Source organism: Hetaerina americana, unplaced genomic scaffold, assembly GCF_022747635.1.
Source record: "Hetaerina americana unplaced genomic scaffold, ioHetAmer1.1.p SCAF_5, whole genome shotgun sequence".
In the NCBI taxonomy this organism is placed as follows: Eukaryota; Metazoa; Arthropoda; class Insecta; order Odonata; family Calopterygidae; genus Hetaerina; species Hetaerina americana.
Window position 1 is genome coordinate 86062475 of NW_027287095.1, and position 23037 is coordinate 86085511.

Below are 23037 nucleotides of genomic sequence, written 5' to 3' on the forward strand. Positions count from 1 at the left end.
GCACAAGATGTTCGTGGAGGGCAGAGAAGAGGTCGACGACGAACCACGGCCTGGACGCCCATCAACGACACTCACCGACGAAAATGTGCGAAAAGTTCGCGATGTACTGAACTCTGATCGTCGTCTTAGTGTTCGGATGATAGCAGAGCAGTGTAATGTGCCAAAAACAATAGTGCACGAGATTATTAGGGAGCAATTACAGATGCGAAAAATTTGTGCAAAGTTGGTGCCGAAAGTGCTCAGTGATGATCAAAGACTCAATCGTTTGGAAATCGCGACACAACTTGCGGATCACTGCAAAAATGATCCACATTTTTTAGAGAACTGTTCTGTTCCCGAAGATAAAGAGGAGTTTGAAAGGAACGCGATACGGGACTTTGGACGCCGTCAAAGAGGCCGTGACGACGTGTCTTCGAGAGGTTCCCGATGATGCCTTCGCGGGAGCGTTCCAGGAATGGGAACGCCGCTGGAACAAGTGTATCGACTCACAAGGGTCCTATTTTGAGGAATATTAGCTTAAGATATGTAAAAGTGTAATAAATTTTTTTTCCTGAGCTCAGTACACTTATTTTCCGGACGAACCCTGTACAGTAACCTCGTTAAATTTCTTCAAAATAAAGCGCAGAAAGTCAAGACATCAATTTGAAAACCAAATGCGCTGCAGAAACCACCCCATGATGCCGGCCTCGGTGGCGGCGGGGTAACGTCCTCTCCTGCCAATTCAGAGGTTGCGGGTTCGATTCCCACCCAGGTGGATTTTCCTCCACCTAGGGCTTGGGTTTTTGTGATTGTCTTCATGCAATACGTAGGGGTTAGGAGGAAGAAGGGACTATAAAGTCTCAATATCGACCAAATGAAGTCAATAAATAAATAAAATTATACTGACGTGACCCCCATCAGTGCCGTCGTCTCATCAAGGACTCATTTGGTAATTTCAATTCACAAGTAAGACTCCCACTGCCTCACCCACGATTACTTGACTAACCCCGGGGAAAGTTAAATTACAACCATGATAAGTGCCTCCTGAAGCCGTCCGACGTATTCCATTCAACCCCGTCTGGTCTCCTCGTGCATGAAAGGGGTGCTGACGGGGCTTCATGCGAGGAATACAAGGCATCCTCAATTCCGACATGCTCGTATATCACATCTGCGGGGGTGCAAATAGGGCGTCGCATCGGGGAGATGGGGGAGGAAAAGGGAGGATGCGGAAGAGAATAATAGGCAGAGGTCGTTCAATTATAGCGTGACAACGGGTCGACGCACCCTCCCGTCACGCCCTCTCCCTTTATCCCTTATCGCTTTGCTATTTTATTTTTTTTTAGTTCCGACAGGCGCGTGGGCAGTGGCCTCGTCCCAACCCCTGCGGCATGTGGAATCCACATTATGGCAAATCAGCCCATTAAGTCCCCCAGGTATTCCGAACATTTCACCGAAGCATCTCTAAACATATATTAATCCAGTGCGAATTTTAAATAACTGCGCTTTTCACGCTTTATTTTTCTGGTAATTTCTCCATCAGAAATTTATTTTTTTAAGACAGTAGCCTAGGGAGACTAATGGTGAATTCAGTGAAGAAATCATAGCATGAAAAAAATTACAGTTAAAAAAAGAGAATTGAGGGATTATTTAATATTACATATGTGAAAACCATGCACGCATTTCCATTTTACCTTCAGCGGTATTAATGTTTAGTACTCCAATATTTTTTTTATTTTTCGTAATTAGGGCGAACGCGGAGTCTAGACTCAAATATGATGGGCAATAGTTGGTGGGTTTTGGAATTTAAAGGAAACTCGAACAGATGGTTATTAGTCGCAAAAAAGTAACCATTGTGCCAGATTTTGTATGAGAAGAAAAAAACCTAAGGGTACGCGTTTTACTAACTTTTAACGTACGTTAATGAAACATAATATTTTTTTGACTCGTGCGAGCCATTAATACGTATTTTTCGCTCTTTCCAAACGCTTAATAAATCCCTCGGCAACAGTGAGTCAGTTTGACAATTAACCATCAATTTCATCGTAATTTTTAAAATTATCTTTCAGGAATATAAGAGACGTCTTTCATCATTGTAATTACAAAATGTACTACAGAACTTTTAGCAATGATAAATCAATTTTGATTTGATATGAGAAAAGCAATCATGTCCCTAATTCCTCAATTAGTCAAGCCCAAAGCATCATAAGAGGCAAATTAGAGGGATAAGCTTCCTATCCTTTTCCCGCCAATGATATTTTCACGAAGTCCTGAAGTTGGGCTCGTCGAGAGGCATCATGGGAATTGTTACGAGAACAACCTTCGGATTGATTATTAAGATGTGTGATTAGGATTAATAATCGCAGGCAAATTATAACACGACTCGAAACCAACACGTATAATGGGCCGTGCAAACACGTATAACACGTACAGAAACGTATACTGGGCCGTGTGCACGAATTTAGTGAGCAGGGCTAACTCGAGGTTGACGGGGACAGTCACATACTGTCAGTCACACGTCGTCGGGGCACACGTATCATTTTGAAGCTTTGATCAGGGGGGGGGGGGAGAGAAGGAATCTGGTGGGCAAATAACTCGATGTTAAACGAGTCGTAAAGCGGAGCGCCGGTTCGAATGGCCACCACGTCAGCAAAGTCGTCATATGCGAAACGATAAGGGTCTTTGAATGCGCGAACGTGTCTCGCATTCGTACAGAATCATTTTTACATCCCGGTTATCCATGGCACATTTTCCTACTTTTTGAAACTCACGAACGCCGAGGAAAGCACACATTTGTCGGAGTATTCAAGCGGGCAATACTTCCTTTTTTTCAGTCCAATTGCCTTCGTAAGTCAAAATTGGAATTACAATAATGGGGGCCATTTGCGGGGGATGGCTTGCTCCGTGTTGGATGTACAAATACCTGAGACGCAAAAGGGCGCCACAGTGGCCGAGAACTACGGGGGGGTTAAGGCTTCCGTTTTGAAATTCAGTGCTCTGAATAATTTCAGCGGACAGACAAATGTCCCTCAAGATGGTGCGAGCTAGTCTACTTAAGGCTCTTTGGAGTATTTACACTCTTATCGTTCACTACATGTGTCAAATTAAAACTGATTCATCATTATTAAATTAGCGTTTGAAATAATACTGATTAACGAGAACACCTATGCCGTTCCTGAAATATAATTTCATAAAAGCACGTTCGAATCTCTGGCGTGTTGTGAAATTTGATTCGGAGTTGCTCACGAATTTTCATCAAGTGCTTGAGGAAAATTCAAAATATTCGTTGCTATTACAAATCAATGCCAAACTACACATTATTAATGGGCATTAGTATTTACTCCACAAAAGCGTACATTTTTCCAAGTTAATTGTAAAAAAAACTTCACAAGGGTTCTTGGGAGCTAATAATCAGCAGACCGTTTTCATTTTAAACTGATAAATGCATCAACGAACGCTAGACGTATCTGAGTTGAGTCACCATATTTCCCCTTCACGAAGAGAAGATGCGAAAATGTTACAACTTTGAAAAATAGACGTAACGTGGTAAGGTGTGAGCATGTTCCCTCGAAAACTAAAATATTAAATTATGCAGTTGAATATTACGTTTCTGAAATACTAAGGTATAACTTGATATTACGAACATTTTTACAGCAGACATCAGCATTCTCCATTGAATATTAAACATCCTTACGACGAATTACGATTAAAATATTTCCGCGGAGGGGGGAAATATTGAATGTTATAATGAGTAGGTCTCACTTTAGAGATGCTTTAGTGAAATGATATTTTAAATATCTGAGGTATAACAACCTTTGGGCAGAACAACCGACTGTCAGGTAGTTATCTCGTTTACAGTACGGAAATCATATATTTCTACCACACTCCGCAGCCACATTCCGTTATTCTCCAGCTCTCCTTCTCATTCACCACTGTACAACGACTTCCCGCTAATATTTCCCCAACAACTACCGAATGCCAAATCTATTCCCGCGGGTTATCTCTCCAAGACCACCGCATCCTTATCTGAGACAACCCACGACCGAGAGCCCTCCGAATCCAGGACGAAAATCCACACCGGAAGCGTTCTATCACCCAATCCCGGAATTGAGCCCACTTCAAACGATGCGACGAAAGTTTGACAAGAAAAATTGAACAGGAAGTCTAGGGGGGCAAGCATGAGTTTCATCCCATCACACTCACGATAATTGAATCAAGACTTCGAACATGGTCAAAGGAAACGCTGATGAGAATTGTAACCAGTCTGGCCACTAGAGCGGGACAAGTAACAGCCGATAAACAATTTGTATTCTTAGGTTGTCCGAATACATATAAATATATATATAATATATATATATATATATATATATATATATATATATCTTGTATATTATATATATAATATATATATATATCTTGTATATTTTATATATATAATATATATATATATATCTTGTATATTTTAGATATATATATTATATATATATAATTTATATATATATATACAATTGGGTGGAGCTGCAGGTGCCCAGAGTGCCTCGCCCGGGAATCGGGCGAGGCACTCTGGGCACCTGCAGCTCCACCCAAGCGAAAGTGATTTTTCGGGTACCAGATCTTCCTGGGAAACCATAACCGGCACAGGGATTGGAGCTGGCCCCCCATGGCTCCCTGATGTGTGAAATTCACACGCCGTCTATATTTGTCCGCTATGGTGTTGTGGGAATCCGAACAACGCTATGTATAAGCGTATGTTCGGATCCCTAAGTATGTTTTACGAACTAGAATTTCGAAAGGTTAATTCGATTCAACAACATTATTCCTCACGAAATTTTCGAACCAGATTCTTAAGTCCTGGGGTTATGGACGTGAATTCAACCAAGTCAACTCAATTTCAACTTGCAATAAAATGATGACCATTTTGACCCAAATGACAGGAACATCGATGGTGAAAACGGCCACATTTCAACAAATATTGACCCCTGAACTCCAAATTTTGATTTCGAACAAGCGTTAGGTCTCGAAAATACTGATACGGGTGAGCACAATGAAAGTTTATAGTTTCGTTCGTCAACCCGGGGAGAGTGTGGGAGGAGCCTCTTTCGACAGCAAAATAACAGATGACTCACTCACTAGAACGCGCTGGATTCTAAAATTCGAAGTGTTGCTCCGCCACTATCATATCAAGGGAAGGATTTTTAGGCAATCTACTGCCCACCGGCAATAAACCTCCTTCCCAACCAGGCACGCGGCGAACACATGAGGAGGAAGACCCTGCCGTGTCTCCGTTAACGAGGAGGAATGGATGGATACGTACTGCATCCCTTCCTCTTCCTCGTTTCCACCCAAAAATAAAAAGTCCCAAGTCCCCCCTCTCAAGCAAACCGCTTCTTCTCCCCAATCGACCCAACAGGACCCCCACCTCCTTCCCTCCTCTCCCCGTTTGCTGGAGGGCAACAGCGAGAGAGAGGCGGGGCGAGGGAGAGGGGTGGAGGTACTACATGTCATCCCCATCTCATTTCCATCCTCTCCCTCTCGGGCACGCCTTGTTTATTCTTGGAAAGGAATCCACGCACACACGCATCAACAACATTTTTCTCCTTTCAGAGGCGTCGAATGGAAAAAGATGCCGTGGTGTGGATGGTGCAGGGGTTGGGATTTTTTGTTTAGGGGGACGTGGGAGGAGAAGCGAGCGGGGAGAGGGAAAGGGGTTCGGGCGGGAGTGGCTGGAGGCGGTAAAGGACTACAAAGGTACCTTACACACACACCAATTATGCAGTACAGGTTAGCCTCCCGACTTTTAACCATTTTTCCCCGATACCATTCATTTTGCTCTCCAGAATTTTAAATATCTCATTTAGTAATTTTTTTAAGGGGGGAGAATCATCCCTCAACGCCTCATTGCCAACGACATCACTAAATTCTGTCCCGCAATAATATTTTCAAATTTGCCACGGTTTTCGTGCGAGGATGACCTGTTGGGAACACATGCCTATCAAACAACATACTCGTAAATGAACATCTTTATTATCAGGAAAAAATCGATTTCCACATCATTTTCCCGACTCGTACATCAAACTTCAGTAAAATTTGTTGTCTCCCGCGTAGCTTTATGGAATAAGCATAACACACAGCAACGAAATGAAATTATTGACTTTGTGATTCCACACACTTAATTTAAAAACACGACCCAAGTTTCGACATTGAACGTCATCATCAGGATGATGAAGACGTTCGAAACCTGGGTCGTGTTTTTAAACCAAATGTGTGGAATTACAAAGTCAATAATTTCATTTCATTCCATTATCAAACTTCAGACTTTAAGGGAAAAAATAATCGGCCATATTTACCATTTTCCGCGAAAATATGAAAATAATTGAATTTTTCCCAACTTGAGTGGCTGCCCCTGATGCTTATATGTGACTGCAATAACACCTGAACCGTGCAATACAAGGACTACATTGTACAAGCATACTTGTAAAATGGACTCCACGCACCCCCATTCATTTTATTTGTCTTCCTCCAAATACCGGAGAGAGAGACGGCAAAGTATTTCTCGTTTCTCTGACAGACACACATCTGCCGGTATTGAAATGCGCGACTATGACGACAACACAAACAATAATTGTTTCCAAGGCGAGCCATTTAGGAATAGGCCTATGAAACCTTGTTTACGGCCACATTTGGCTTTCAAATTAAACTACGGTGCCTACGTTTTCAGTTAAAAGGCTGTTTAAACCTCTTAATGCGTTAAAAACTCTTCAACATTTCATGCGTACGATTACTGCACGACGTTGGCATATGTCGAGATCACTTCTGTTCTTACGTAAAACGCAAGAATAGTGATCATTCAAAAGAGAGCAAGGAAGACAGTTACGGGGACCCTCGGGAGGCCCATAAGGAAATACTTGGACCGAGATAGCTCGTCTCAGCGTCTGAAAGAAAAACGGAAATGCATTCTTGAATGAAATATGTCGACGATGATAAATGTCGGCGCCAAGTCTCTTCGGTGTGAAAACGCAACGGCAAACATTTGGTCACCGAGGTTATGTAACAGTGGTCCTTCGGCCTCTTCATCCACGAATTAGAATCCGCAATGTTTCAACACATAAGAGCCCATTTTATGATATTGCAAATCCAATGAAGGGCTAATTGCATTCTTAAAAACACTTCCTTAATCTTACCAATTCGACGATTCCTTTGATTTATTGAAAATTGTACTGGGTGAAAACCTGTGATAATTTGTTTCCCATCACTCTGTGGGACGCAATTTCCGGGGGACATGCACTTATTACTGCCAGGACAGCGCTCCTTGAAACGACATGTAAATTTACGTCTCCTTTTAATTTTTTCCAGCATACATGGATAAACGTCTTTATTCGGACGAAATTGAGACTATAAGGTCCCTTCTCCCATATTTAGGTCCATAAGGTCATGCTAAAAAGATATGGAGAACATTTTTCGGGCGATTTCGTCGCGCTGGGAATTGATGGCGATGAACTTTATTGCTGGCGCCATCGATTTTCCCTTGAGGGTGGTCACAATAGAGAGATAGACTTCCACAGATAGCGGACTTCTTTCCTTCGATGTGGTTTTGGCATTGATATGTGCATAGTTATCTCTGTGGGAACAGTAGATCGTCAGTGGGCTGTGGAATACAAATTTCCAACAACTCACTCGGTAATGGGAGCTAACGTTTTTAAAATTGAATCCTGAAAAGCCGGGAAATCCCTGCAAAAGACAGGGATATTTATTAAGGTGTGGAATACCGTGAAAAGTCAAAGACTATTGGACGAATAATTGAGAAATTTATTCCAGGTTTTTTATTGACCGTTTCGTGTCTTTTCGACAGGGCATGGTTCTAAACAAGTCCGGTGTTTTATAATTGAAGGCAGAGTCAGTAATGTTTAAGCAAAGAATAATGGAAATTTATTTCTTCATAATATTATACACGAGGAGAAGAGATTGTTGGGAGAAATTATAAGGAGGTAGGAAAAATGGATGAAGGCGTATTGATCGGCAGTCGGATGTTGATGACTGAGATAGAGGGGAGAATGTTAGGCAAACTAGGAAGGGACAGGAATAGGATAGGAATGTTGGACTGAATGAAGGGAGGAAGAAAGCACACAGAGATGAAGAGCGACTTGTTGTAGAGTGGGATGTTGGGTTGTGTTTTGTCAGAAGAAACAAAATATTTATTTGGTAGTTGTGTCCATCCAACACCTACCTTAGTCAGTAGATTTCCTAATATTAACATTACACACTTAAGCCGATTATAATGGAAATAGTCACACTACGTAAAAAATAAGTTGATGGCATTAATTTCCAACCGAGTATTTTGCTCTCACAAATCGCACTTCAACACACGGATTTCCTGAAGGTGGGTGGCAGTGGGTGTGTTGAATTCCGGCTCGCGATAATATAGCAAATGAGTGGGAATGTTAGTTACCTAGGTTCAAGTTTGTTTGTAGAGGACTTATTGAACTGCTATCATTCTCCCAACAATGAACGTCAACGCCACTGCAACCCGGAGGGATTCTGGGGGGAGGAAGGGGGAAGAGAACATGGGCGAAGTGCGCAACAATAGGGGAGGGGGGCGTGACAATAAGGAGAAGTGACGTAACAAAGACGGCGCCTCCGGGGAGGAGCACTCTGAACTCTCTTATTCCGGGGAGACTTGTATTTCGGATGAGATATGGAATTATGACGGCGGAGGGAAGGGAGGAGGAGGAGTCTCCCCGGAGCCCTCCAGAGGGCGTGGTGCAGCACGGAGGGCGAGATGGAAACGCGCAGGGACAAGGGGAGCAGATGGTTTCGCCAGACGGAAGGCGACGGCGGAAGAATTTCTCGGAAAGGCCGGAAAAGTTTCGGTTGGCGGCGATGGGGGACCTGGGGATATGTATAGAATGGATACGTTTCCAGTTTGCCTTGAATAAAAGGGTAATGGGAAGGGAATCCGGGGGTTCCCGCCGCCCCTCCCCCCTCACACACCCCTTCTCCTCCCCGTGGCGACTTCCCCGGAATGTCTCCCACCCCCTCCCCGAGTTGATGGCTTCGGGGAAGGGAGAAACTGAATCCAACATCAAGGGGAAAAATTACACCAACAAGTACGCTGGGACTAATTGCAAGTGGTGAACCTCGACACGGATACGGAGACCTCGTGGCACACACACAACACGCCGTGTACACGTAACCTTGGCGACGTTCCCTCTCGGGACAAGGGGGAAAAAAACTAACCAACATAAGGATTTTCGCGTTTTTCCATGGAAATAACTTTCTCATTTACGTATTCCAAGAATTTCAGTTATTTCTTCCATGCCAGCGAAAAGCGCAGATGAAGAGCACACAGAAGAGGGAAGTTCATTTGCAAAGGAGAAAAAACATTAAATCAACGCTACAGGCACATCTTTCTGTTTGAGCGACGTAGATAGAGCGCTGGGCTACTGACAGGAGGTCCCGGGTTCGATTCCGAGGGGGGAACACCGCTGGGCACCTTCACCTGCACTTAAACTTCGTGCCCTCCTGGGTGCCAGCACTTATTGGGAAACCCCAGATAGTACAGGGAAAAAGCACAGGGAAAGAAACTGACCCATCCCTCCTTCACTCGCCTATCAACAAACCGACCTTCGCGTTGATAACTGAGGTTTTAGTCATTTAATTCGCTGGTCTATATTTAAGATTTGTCAAATCTCGCGGAAAATTAAGTGACTAAAATACTTCTTTCAACTTAATTCAGGAGAAATACTGAAGGAACAAAAAATTTCGATTCTAAATTAATAGCCTTCATGCAGTTCTATTGAGGGGTACGCACGTAATGTAAAAAAAGCATGGTTTTCAGTATTTACAGTGACTTACTCTATTTCACTCTCTTAATTTCAATTCCTTCCCAATATCCTGTTCTAGCATAATTCTTTCGTTCTGGCACATTCGTTTTGTAGGTTGTTTCATACCTGCCCTCCGGTTGGTGAACCATTCAAGTCGTGGGTGAATGAGGAAAACATAATCGTTCCTCAGGCCGAACGACGTCGGGAAAAACTGCCAACAAAATATAGATTCCTTAGCAGTAGGTACCTAGCGCTTTAAGCCTTCAACAGATTGATTATCATACTAATGAGACGATTACAAACTTGGAACTTGACTAATACAGGAATCCAACTGAAAAGTTGGCTTGTAATTGAATTGTATAATTGTAACAAGCCTCGTCTCTCTCCTAGAGCAAAAGTTCACCCATCGACGATGGCCTGTTTCGATTCTTCGAGATAGATTGACCGTAGTCATCGCCTCCTTGTCGACTGAATTCAATCGCTCAGCCCACAGGACGTCCGGATCGGAAGAGCAAAGTATGGCACTTTTATCATTATCGTTTGCTTAGAGTATCAAACAAATAATTTAATTAATTCTCGAATATTGTTTGAACTGAGAGTTGCTAGCCCATTTTCGAATATGTGGATGATGTTTTGAACGAGCGAGAAAACGATTCGCCTTCATTGTTATCGATCGATTTGGTATTGGATTCGATAAAATTCGATCGATCGCAAACCAGTAACCTCCCGCGTATAGCCGTGGTCTGCACAAACCGACCTTTGAGGTTGTATCTACGCGTGTATTAAGATTCGGTGATCAAGAGTTCGCACCGAACCCTATGTTTTCGCCCATCTCAGGGCGTTGATGCAACGTGATTTTTGAACTGTGACCGCGGAAAACAAGGAATACTACGCCCCCCGCATTAAGTCGCCCAAATGAATATGCATCTCACTTCTGAGATTGTATTTTTGCAAAAATATTTCTCTTGCCAAGAAAAATCTTGAGTCCCTGGCGTATATAATTAACTAATCCCTCTGGTGTCTCCACTCACCGCCGACGTTTCGATGACCGACTCTCTCATCATCTTCAGGGTTTCTGAATTCATCCTGAATTGACGAGCTTTTAACTAGACAATCGACAGGTTTTGGCCAAAAGTATTTCGGCAATCATCCGCGCCAAAGGATGAACATCAACGTGAAATCATGTGAGTACAATGCCAGGGGATAAGACCAGAAGAGAGGTTTAACTGACCACAACATCACTAAGAAAATTTTATTGCCAGGGCGTCGAAGAAACCGATTTCTTAGAACTACTAAATTATGCCCTCTCCCCCGCATTATTAGTCGCGTATTTCCTTTTCGCGAATACATCGCATTCAGATTTTCATCTTTCCTAAAAAATGTTTCCCAAGAAGCGAAAAAAAATCTTACGAGTCCTCGTCCACACACATTTTTTTCCTGTCCATTCATTCAAAGACTAACAAATGCACAATACAAATACACACACTAAGACTTCTGTCAACAGGGTTCACGCTCCATTTACGCGGTAAAAAGCGCCCACGGAGAAAACCCACAGCACAGTCGTCTGTACGGATGCATAACTGAATTTGCAACGCCCGATGTCGACACGATTCCTCGCGTGCAAACTTCGTTCGCGTAGGAATTAAAAGAAGCTTTCCGGACGTGCTGCACGACCAGGAACACGTTATTAAATAACACATAGTGACAATGTTTGCGTGTCCAAGCTGATATGAGAGATGAAATCGTGGATTGGGGGTGGCCAAGGGGGGGGGGGTGAAGTGGGAAGGAGAGAGAGAGAGCATCGGCGGGAACGCCTCCATCCCCAGGGGGGGAGGGTGACGAAACTGGTGGCGCGGCGAAAAAAAGGGAGAGCGTGGAGAGAGGGAGGGGGAGATAAGTAAACAGGAGGGAGCTGTAATAGAGACACACACACAGGGGTTGGGGGGGGGGGATTGGGGGGGTGGGCGAGGGAGTGTGGGAGTCCCCTTCTCTAATCTAATCTATCGACACCCGAGCAAGAGTATGTGTTCTCTCTCTCTCTCTATCTCTCATTCGCGGAATATCAGCTGCGTCCCTACAAGTCGAGCGAGGGATGAAATGAAGGAGGGATCGCTTCGGGAAGGGGACGAAGGTCTTGGCGGCGGGCTAACAAAAATAAATATATATGGCGCGGCTATCGATATCGCACGACAGCGAGTGTGTGTGAAGCCCCGCGGTCACACAAACACACGCACACACACTTCGGTCTAATTCTTTTTTACATATGCCGACCAAAAGCGAGAGAAGAGCGCAAGAGTGGCAGCATCATTATATGTTAAGACGTTTGATGTCCATCTTGAATGGAGTTAAGCGAACTTTAAACCTGTATGCTTCGTTCAATCACTACCTGAAGATGAAATCATGTACAGGTTGTACCAAGTTTACCTGTCCGAAAAATGAAAAAAAAACTTCGTTATATCACACACTATTTTAATAGGGCGGGCATGACCAGGGTCGATGCTTACGCAAAATCATCATCATGTATGATGACCAGGCGGGGAACCGAAGACTCTTCGCTCATCTTATAAGTGTTGTTTTAATGCGTCACTTAAAAACCTTATTAAGATCCGCAATACTCATTCGCTTTCACGACTACAACTCTAACGGAAGATAAAATGGATAAAAAAGGAGTTTATTGTAAACACTGAAGACATTTCTTCACGCAATGAACAAAAATGAAATCGCAGAGATCTTGAATACATAAAGGAAGCAATATCAAGAATAAACACAAGTGGCGAGTCAGCGGTGTCCAGGCAACATATTCATTTATTTATTTATTCGTAAATAAGAAGCGTTTAGAGTCTTGGAGGAAAAGAAAAAAAGGCAATGAAACAACATAACAGATATTCGCACGCTACACGAATTCAATACCTCAACTGTTAAAAATCCGGGAAAAATTAATTTCGATTTTCTACAACAACTGTCCATCTTTCCATCCATTTTAATTACTTCCTACCAATAAATGCTTAACACTATGCCTGTAATCTCAACCGATAATTTCTATGACTGTTACATAAATTCTTCAACATGATCGTTAATTTTCCAAGCATAGGTGGCACAAGAAAGACAACACAGGGATAAAATATAAATTTGGTGTTCGGCTGAATTGCGAGTATACGTGATTATAATTCCCAGAGGGAAAAATTTCAATCATTACTTAACGGGGATTTTTATAATCTTGAAAAACTATTGTTCTCGAAATTAAGTGCAAACTAAATGGGCTCCTCCACCATTTTGAAGCGATCGTGCTCTATATTTCACTGAGAAACGAAAAAAGAAGTTACACACCCAATGTTTCCCTGAAGTGCTAATCGATGTAAAATCCTCCATTGAAAGGTTAACAGTGTTGGATGGGACCTAACAAGAAAAAATTATGGAACCTTAGGCGTCGAACCTAGGACTCCTTAGTCTAAAGGAGTTATGGACAGGCTGCAAGGCTTTACAATCCTTCGACTTAGTATTCCAAACGCCACCACTACAGTAGGTGTATAGTAGGTGGTGATTCCAAACCAGGCACGCATCATCAAAATATAAAGTAATTTATAAGTCAGTCACTAACGGAGAAGTTATTTCATTCAAAACGTTGAAATATACTTCATAAATAGCTACAAATGCACTGCAGTATCCAACATTATAATATAATCCCATGTATGCGAGAAGAGCTGCTAGTAAGGCTTGCAATGAAATATGAGTAACCTTCCTATTCCGCTCCGCCCCCCTTCGCCCCGACCAGACGCCCTATTTGCAACACTGCGGATGTGATAGGCGGCCATGCCGTAATTGCGGATGCCATTTATTTTTCGCATGACGCCCCGTCAACACTCAACTTTCCGCCGGGAGACTAGAGGGGCCAGAGGGAAGAGGTTGGCACCACGAGGAAGTCGCATAGATTTGCAAATTAACTCTTGAGGATCTGCGTCTAATAGCTGTGAAAATTCATCAATTTTTGGACTACTTTTCGATACGCACTAATGCTGAACATAGGGATTTCTCTTTTCAAATCCTCGCTAAAGTTAACCCGAAGGCCGAAAAAGGAAAATCTTGGAAAAAACATTTAGCTTCGAATCCGGGTCACAGCGCGTGTGAACTCGTAGCTATTCTCGGAGAGTCGGACAAGCTACCAAAAATAGTAACGAACTTGAAGTGGTTTTGGCGCTTAAATGATATCCTATCATCCAGGCATCCGCTCTTCTCCCTGGGGAGGTCTGATGAATAATGGATGACCGTAAATAGATTTCGACGAAGCCGTCTTCCTCTCAACGACCGTCTTTGGTGACTGTTATCACGGATGGAGTCGATTATCAAGAATAAACACACTACGGTTTCCGCAGATATCACGTCAATTGGAGTTGGACTGGCTAACTCACCGACAGTCTGGTTCAATTCATTGGTACGATATATTATCTCCCGACGACTCCTTAGCACCCCTTCGAAGACAGTTCGAACGGACATTAGGGTGGACCATTGATAGCACACATAATGCTTACCATAATCTCAAAATTGAATCATTCGATACTGATGATGTGGGATACATTAACATTTTAAATCCCATGAGAAAAGGTAAATCACTGGGGACGATTATTTTTAGATATTTTACATATGCATTAGTTACACTTAGAAAAATGTAACTATTATGCACCCAATTCTCTATCTACTCATGTTACCTACCATTCTGTGAGATTTGCGCCAAATAAATAGCGAATCAATGTCGCCTATTCATTTAAAAAACAGTTTTGGCATAACTCTTTACCATGTTTAAATGGTCGAGTTCTATCGATAGAGGAGACGGAATTCTCAAAACTAGCCTTCTTCAAAACCTTCGAGTACCATAACAAGAACCAAGTCAGGGAATAATACTAATTTTGAAGCTGTACATGTATCAGTGGGCAACATTTACGGTAATCTGAATTTAGATTTCATTAACATCTGTAAAAAACTGTAACATTCTGCGTTAAAAAGAGCTGAGCTAATGAGACGTACTTTCATAAGCAACTCATCACATAGGCACGTATTCATAATTATGCTAGAAATAAGTTTATATTGCTACACTAAAAGGCTATCATTTGATATTTGTAACAAATTAACAAATTATAAAAGTATCCATGATTGAGCCCAGCTACTTTATTTTGGAGCTCTTCCCATTTTCAGTCAAAAATTAATGTTTATTTCCCCTTTTTAAAAATGTCAAGAGCATTCATCAATTTACCATCCGACAGTCGACAAATTTTACAAAAGCGAAAGCATCCCGTATCCTACTCGAAACCCACGATCAGCATACCGCGCGAGGAAAACTGACCGCCTCACTCCCGCAAAGAATACATCGAGACCATATAGACGGGCGTATGGGGTACGCACGGACGCGTACCTACCTTGCTCTCCTTCCGACCTCCACAAAATTAGTTCTCTCGCGTGAGCGTTACTCCGGCTTGGGTCGACACCAGAGCACCCGGTAGCGAATGTACCATTTTTCCAACTCTCCCGTTTCGTCCCCAACCCCACGAGTGGGACGCCCTTCAGAGGACGGAGAATGGAGTGAGAGAGAAAGAATGAGTGCGTCAGGGTACGAGGACCAGCACCACCTAAGACACATACGGAAGGCCGAATCCGAAATGCAAAGAGTTATCCGTATTGGCGGGCTAGCCTTTTCTCCTGCTAGTTGGTAGAACGAATGTTTTCTCATTGTCACCTCGACTCATTGTTACAGAGGTCGGCATTTTGTTTATCATACAAAACAAATTATTCCATCAAAAGTAGAACAGGGCGTGAACGCCATAGTTGTATTTGTATGCCATTACGCGACTAGCCATTCCACCGTATTATCGATCGAGATATATAGCTATATTTACACTACCGTACAGAAAAATTAGACCATTTATCCATTCATTGAAAACGGGTCATCACATTTAATCACGTCTAGATGAAGGCCACCATTTATTAGCGGCGGCGGATTCGGTGAAACCTAAAGGAAGGTAAGCAGTAAAACATATGAATCGAGTGCAAAAATTCACGATCCAACAGTGGAACGAGACCAGCAGATAATGAATTATTAAATTAGGTGCGGTGGTCGCGTTTGTCGCATGGAAGATACACGGGACACAAAGCGGCCTCCGGAACGCTAATTTCACGCTTGGGGAAGCCAGTGGCGCCCTATCGAGCCTTTTAACGAGCTTAAGGAAGCCTGCCCCCAGTGGGTGAGTGTATGGAGGGAGGGACGACGATATTTAGTGCTCTTAAAACGGAAAACCTTCCCATCCCGTCCGCGTACCCTGCTTCCTAACAAGCGCCGACCTCGCGGCGAGACGATTTCTTACGGGAAAGTTCGCCCACCGGGGAAAAAAAATGTTCTCACCGCAGAGGAGACGAGTGAAAATGTTTCGGGAGTTTCACAATCCGAATGGCAAACTTCACTCCCAGTGGGAACTCCGTCATCCCTTAAGGGCATCGTGACGCAAAATGCATCTCATGGAAACACGCACCAAAAATGTGCAGCAAAAAGCATGATGTATTTATGAGACCATTAATACAATTCCATCGATCACGGAAAACGGTTACTAGGCTCCACAAATTGATACCGACCCCATTCGATAATCAATTACGGTCGAAACCACAGCTCCTGCATATTCCTTAAATGAATTCAATCACTCAATTTCTTCAGAACTTCGAACAGATAATTAATTCACTATATATCCTATGAACTGATTGCAACTCAAAATGGAATTCCGAACTTCGCATGATTAGACCAAAATACAAGGAATTACAATTTTTTTTGTATGAGAAATTCGATTAGAAGAAAAAACGCATATTTGATTTGTGCGAAATTAGTTGACGTGAATATCCGGTAAGTGTTCACAAATTTTCGCATGAAACGTACTTTCAGTGAAGTCACCATAAGATTACAGCAATGTGAAAACCAGAATAATATAATTTTATCACAAACAATACGTTCATCGGTACAAGCGTGTCAGAACACTTACCTTTCATTTATAAAACTGGAAAAAATTAAATTAACTTTGAACTGGACGAAAACACAATCAATTTTGCCATAGCGTCGTAAAGTTTCCAAGATTTATACGTAATTCATTTACGAACGTGAGTTTTATGAAAAATTTTACAATTATTCTGAATGGTGGGCACAGTAAATAGCTTGCACTCCTTCACAGTCGATTACAGAGCGGGTGGCCATGGTCTGGATTGAGGTGGCCAATAAACTGCCCGTGTAAAAGTCACAATAATCATTCCCGCTTGTGAAAAATATCCGAAACAGCACTTATAAAGGCATCAATGAGAATACAATTGCTGTGGATGGGAATTCTTTCCAAATATCACTGTAAACAAACAAGGGGGAGGGTGATAGTTATAACAGATTTAACAATAAAATCCACCCAGCCAAGTTATTTCTTTCAGATTTACCCTAAATAAACCAATTCATTAGATCCTTTGTAGTGCTTTACAGCATCTGTAACATTCGTAACCAACCTTCGCGTTTACAACTGCTGCAATCACGTACGATTGAGTGAAACGTAAAGTTAATGTGTCCACGGCAGTAAAATATATTATAGCATTATTCGCGTTGGCAATTACCACCATCGCACACAAATAATCCTTTCGCAACAGTTGAATGAAACATTAATATCCACAAATGGCCGACTATGTTCTCGTGAGTAACAATTGATTACGTCCTTCCTACCGGTAATGCGAAAGAGCATACTAATGCTGCGATCATTATTACAACTGTTTATCACAAAAATGTGCAATTTGTTCACCATTGATATTTAATTGAAACGTAAAAATGTATCTACGATTGGAATAATGTTGTCCCGATGGTATACAAGTAGCCAGGGATAAAAAATAACAATTAAAACCATTAACTGATTTAATTAGCAGATGAAAATTCATTTAAAACGGATATGAATAGCGCAATAAATCATTACTCTTTACTATACCAGTTTATGTTCCGTGGGGACTATCCTTCGAGTATAAGAAAATTACTGTAGCAACAAAAATAAGACTCAATGGCTGACAAAATGAAAGCATTCAGACACTTTTTGGCTGAGATTCATGTGTGCGTAGCACGTCACCAATAATTGTGCTAAATATAACATTATCGTATTATAACGTAATTATAGCGTATTATAATGAAAATTATTACGTCTGACGTATGAATACATTACGTATTTATATCAAACGCGCACGAGAATATAAATACGGGCTACCCATTCACCATAAGCACATATACTTGCAATGGAAAACGGAGTGGCAATAATTATTGGCCAATCTCAGATATAATTACTGCGATTCTAATGGCCCCAACATTCGCCATCCAGAATCGCAATTGCGACCTGGACATGTTCTTACGACTTCCGGCGGTTTATTTCCTCGATCAGAATTTCACATTACGTCAGGATAGCCAATTTGAAATAGCGATTCCAGTCGCTATTTTGTCGTGTTACGCGTCCTAAAATGTCATTCGGAAAACAGTCGTTGAAGTCATTTTTTACCATTTTAACAATAATATTCTTTGGAATCAAATAAAGCACTGGTCTGAAAACGTTCTATGCATACATGCATGGTCCGCTATAGATGACAAAAAACAGCGCTCACCTTAAATTCAATAAGTCCATTTTCAAAGTCCAAATTTAAAAATTCAGAAGTTAGAAGTGAATTAGACTTGAGCTGGAAGTGCGAACAAAGGAATATCACACGCGCGATCTATCAATTTTGCAAAAACGTCGCAGGTGCTTTCTTTTCCCGATGTAAGGTATCCTGACATTTTTCACGACAAAAATAATACATTAAATGTAATAATACCATTTAGTATTTTAGCATGCAGTAAAATACTAAGATATTTTATCACGCGGGCAACCTCTCCGATTTCCATCAATTTCCTTCATATCTGTTTGCAATGCCATTTTGTGGGATTCCTTCATAATGAGGCTAAATGATGTTCCGACGTAAGGAAACACGGTTGCGCGTGCATTTATAAGGATAGGTGTGTATACAAAAGATTAATTTATGCATAGAATCTACGGCAAACCAAATCCCCTCGCGCTTTATTTATTTCAGTGTAAACTTATTAACGATTCCGGCTATTTTCATCACAACAATTACAAGATGGCGAACCCCTGTGCTTGTCAGCAGCTGTGCGCACTTGAGATATCTTAGACTTTGCATAAAACTAAGAGGATGTATCCCACGCAGCTGTGCGGAGAAAGGGGTTACTCTGAAAATGAAAGTCGTGAGAGGAAGTTAGGCGTTACTCTCACTCACGAACTCTCCTGGGTGAAACACACTCGGGGAATATGTGGACAAGCTAATAAAAAAATGAGTATCCATTAGAAGAGTACTCGGTAAATTTTATGAAAAAGTTAAAAGAAAAATTTTATCATTCGCTCGTTAGGCCACAATTTAAAAATGCTGCTAGTAAATGGGATCCTTATGAAGTTGGATTGATTGCCGAATTGGATCGCGGCAGCGTAGAGGAGCTATATTTGTAAAACGTTGTAATAATAAACTTAGTAGCGTATCCAAAATATAGGAGAAGCTAGGCTAGGAATCACTCACGGAGCGAAGGTTAAATCACAGATTAAATTTCTTCAATAAATTGGAAGGAAGTCTCCTTAGCAGTGACGTTGGAAATTTATCATTACCCCCATCGTACTACGGTAGGAGAGATCATGTCAGTAAATTAAGAGAGATTAAGTGGAGAACAGATTTAAGATGTCATTTTTTCCACGAACGATAAGGGATCAGAATAGTTGTTCATTCGCGCTAGGAGGGGGTGAAAAGTATTTAATGTCAAAAGGAGTCTGGATGTGTAATCACACCCTGCCACAACCCCAAGCGGTCTATTGCAGTCCGCCAAGGATGTAGGCATAGGAAGTAGGCAATACGAATAGGGTGGGGGACGGGGGCATGTACTCACTCGTCCGGGGTGTACTGCGATCCTCCGTGGAATCCGTGTCTGTCGGGCACCGTGGACACGATTGAAACGTCCGTCTGCGATCCCCGGTCCCCGGAGGACGAGAGACCGGCCCCGCTGCCCATCATGGGCCCGCCCCCGACCGCACCCTCCAGGGCACCGTCGTCATCCCCCTTGCCCTCCACGCTCCTCCCCACCGACCCCCTGCCGCCTACCAGACTCTCCTCCCCATCCTCCTCCTCCTCCTCGTCCCTGTATGAAGCCATCGGGTCCCTCCTGAGGTCACATCCTGAAAGGAGGAGGGAAATCAAAATGAAATCGAGTTGGCTACACGCGCACACACAATCCGCAATCTATTAAAAACGTCTTGAGAATACGCAAGGATCGAGGGATACTAATGTTCGTTTCACTGATTTCGTCCACGATAAATTATAAATTTATTTATTAATAAAAACGTCACACTGGTTAAATAAACATTGATGGTTTATTGTGGAACTAAAATTCACCGTTGCCAGGGACGTTTTATTAGTTTAAAAACAATACAAAATATTCACGAATTGTATTTATAAATAAAACATTATATTTCATATTATACACTCAATTTGGCATCAAAATTCCTTTTGACTTATTTAATGATAGGAGCACATACACATTGGTTCATATTGATTAACTATATAACATTATATTACATATTGCACATTACATAATATTATTACATATTGCACATTACATAATATTATTACATATTGCATATTATATACATTATATTGCATGTGCAATGTATATTACATGTGTATGTACATATACATATACATACACATTGGTTCTTTGGGAGCAAATAACCAAGAGATCGATTTCAATGTGCACTGGGGAATGCGTCAATGACTGTCAATTGTATCTTTGTGAAGGCTTCCGCCGTTTGGCCTGTTCCAACTGAAAAAGTCGGACTGGAACGGCGGCGTAACCGTTGCCATAAAAACATAACACGCGGATAGAATCCCGCGCAGAAATGTACTCGTATTCAACTGCCAATCGAATTCGAATCACATTTCCCGTTTTCCCCTTCGAAACGAGGAATTCGAAAATACTTGTGACATTCTACATTCAGCAAGTAACGTGGGAGATGACTGCAGACTTTTTCACAAAAACTGAATCTTGCATTACTCTCATAAATGTTAGTTTTAAAATGTGGGGCATTCATTCATTTGACACACCTTGTTTGATTGCACTAAACCTTTGGGGATAATGGATTAGTTAAAAACATAGTCGAAGAGAAAATTCAAGGGAAGATACCGCGATGAAGACAAAGTGACAAAGTACATAGGACCGATTAAGAAGGACGCAAAACAGAAAATTTATATCAGGAGTTGAGGGAATTAATTCAACACTGAATAGATAAGAGTGGAGGGCTTTGGAAAATCAATCTTAAGATATAAATACTGATTATGATGATTCCTTCATATTTGAATGTTTTTTACCAATGATATCAGAATGGTTCGTAGGAACCCATGCCATACGTGTAAGTACTCTTTCGAAGGACGAATGACGAGAAAACTGACATGGAAGGCGCATTTATTAAAACTTCCGATGAACAAAGTTATTTTTGGAGATGCTTAGGTGATATTTTCGAAATATCTGGAATCTATCGTGTTCGATGGCAGAAACTGCGATCTGTTCCGCGAAAAGAACCAGTTCATGAAAAATGTACCCCACGAAACAGAAGAGGAGCTATTCAAAAGGGATGATGTTTGGTCCCTAACCATATCTAAAAAAATTCCTTTTCTCCTTTACACTATACAATCCAACACAAACATTTATTCAAGAAATCAACAAGACGTCAATACAAAAAGACATCACACTCATTATCAAGATACTATCATCCTCGCGATTTCACGAACTTGATATCGAAGAATCAATCTCCCACACTATGAGATCCGGCTGGTGGGACAGTACAAAACGACGAAAAGGAAGGAGAGAGAAAAGTAGAACCAACAAATTCGAAAATTCGCCCATTCCCTCTCGCACACAATTCAGGAGAGCCAAACAAAAAGGAAATGATGAACAGTGTCGTGAATTAATATTAGTCTCCAATCCAGAGAATTCCTCCTCTCTACTTGATCTCTGCCCATTTCCCAGTCGGTCCCCACCGCGACCGTTGCCTTGAATAGATAAAAGACTTTCGCAAGTTACACCTGCTAGCGTCTTCGAGTCAATGATGGTTTTCGAACTGAACATGCTTGTAATATGAGAGCCGTATGCACTGATAAACTGAACCACACCACTACAACCTATACACGAATAATCGTCCCGTCTATTTTTCAAAGGTTGATGTTCTAACACCACCCGCCACACGCTATTATGACGGCTTGTGGGTCCATGCAATGAGGATGAGCAGAAAAGGACGAGAGCTGCCGTTGGTGATTTCCCATTATAGCGCGGCGTCACGTCAAACGATCCAGTCGATCACGTCATCGTTGCTGTAGTGTATTCAGCGTCATCATTAAAAGTGCTTGGCATTTTCCTTGTGAACTTGAATTTAATATTTCACCAATTATTTTAAATTTTCACGCAAGATACAATGTCAAGTATTCAAAAGTAAACATAAAATTCCTGGTTGGGACTGAACGTCAGACGGATTCGTTTGAAGAATTTCGTCATTGAGCAAGGCAGCCAGAAAAAAACCTCGCGTACAAATAAGCGATTTTAAAATACTTCGTACAACACTGTTGTACGATACTCATCTTGCTTGTTATAATGAATTAATAAATTAATTCTGCAATTTAAAAGACAATGGGGAGAAAGCATTCAAATAGTGTATTTTTAAAACAAATAATGTCCTGAGAAATATTTGGCCATTTTTTCCGCTTCTGTGATGACATGGAGTGTTTGAATTAGTCTTTTATTCGTTATTGGCATAGCACTTGACTTTCATCCATAAAATAACGAGGAAAGCTTAAAATATGATATGGTAGCTTTCATGTCTGCCATGTTTTTCGAAAACGTTTCTCGACATTTTTTTATGGATGAATAGTTAACTTTATGCTTGTTAATGTATCTTCCGATGTTAAAAATAAAACATTCTCTATAAAATTAAAAATATTATTTACTACAACATTTGTTAAATCAATTTAGAGACTACAACTCCGACTTTATATTAAATTACACCACTTTTTAGAACAATAATACTACTTTAAAAAAATCATCTCGACACAAAATCAAGTACTCTTTGTCATCATTAGCGTATGAATATTTACCATAAAATTTCTAAAACCTTAACTGGTC

General features: G+C 41.5%; 1 protein-coding gene across 1 annotated transcript in view; it reads right to left on the reverse strand.

Moving 5' to 3' along the window:
* wkd (TBC1 domain family member whacked) overlaps positions 1-19904 on the reverse strand; it is a 146162-nt gene extending 126258 nt beyond the window's left edge. The window contains exon 1 of the mRNA XM_071592725.1: positions 19759-19904. Within this exon, the coding sequence (XP_071448826.1) occupies positions 19759-19883 (125 nt within the window). The 5' untranslated portion in view covers positions 19884-19904. The remainder of the gene's footprint in view (positions 1-19758) is intronic.
* Between the last annotated feature and the right edge of the window lie 3133 nt (positions 19905-23037).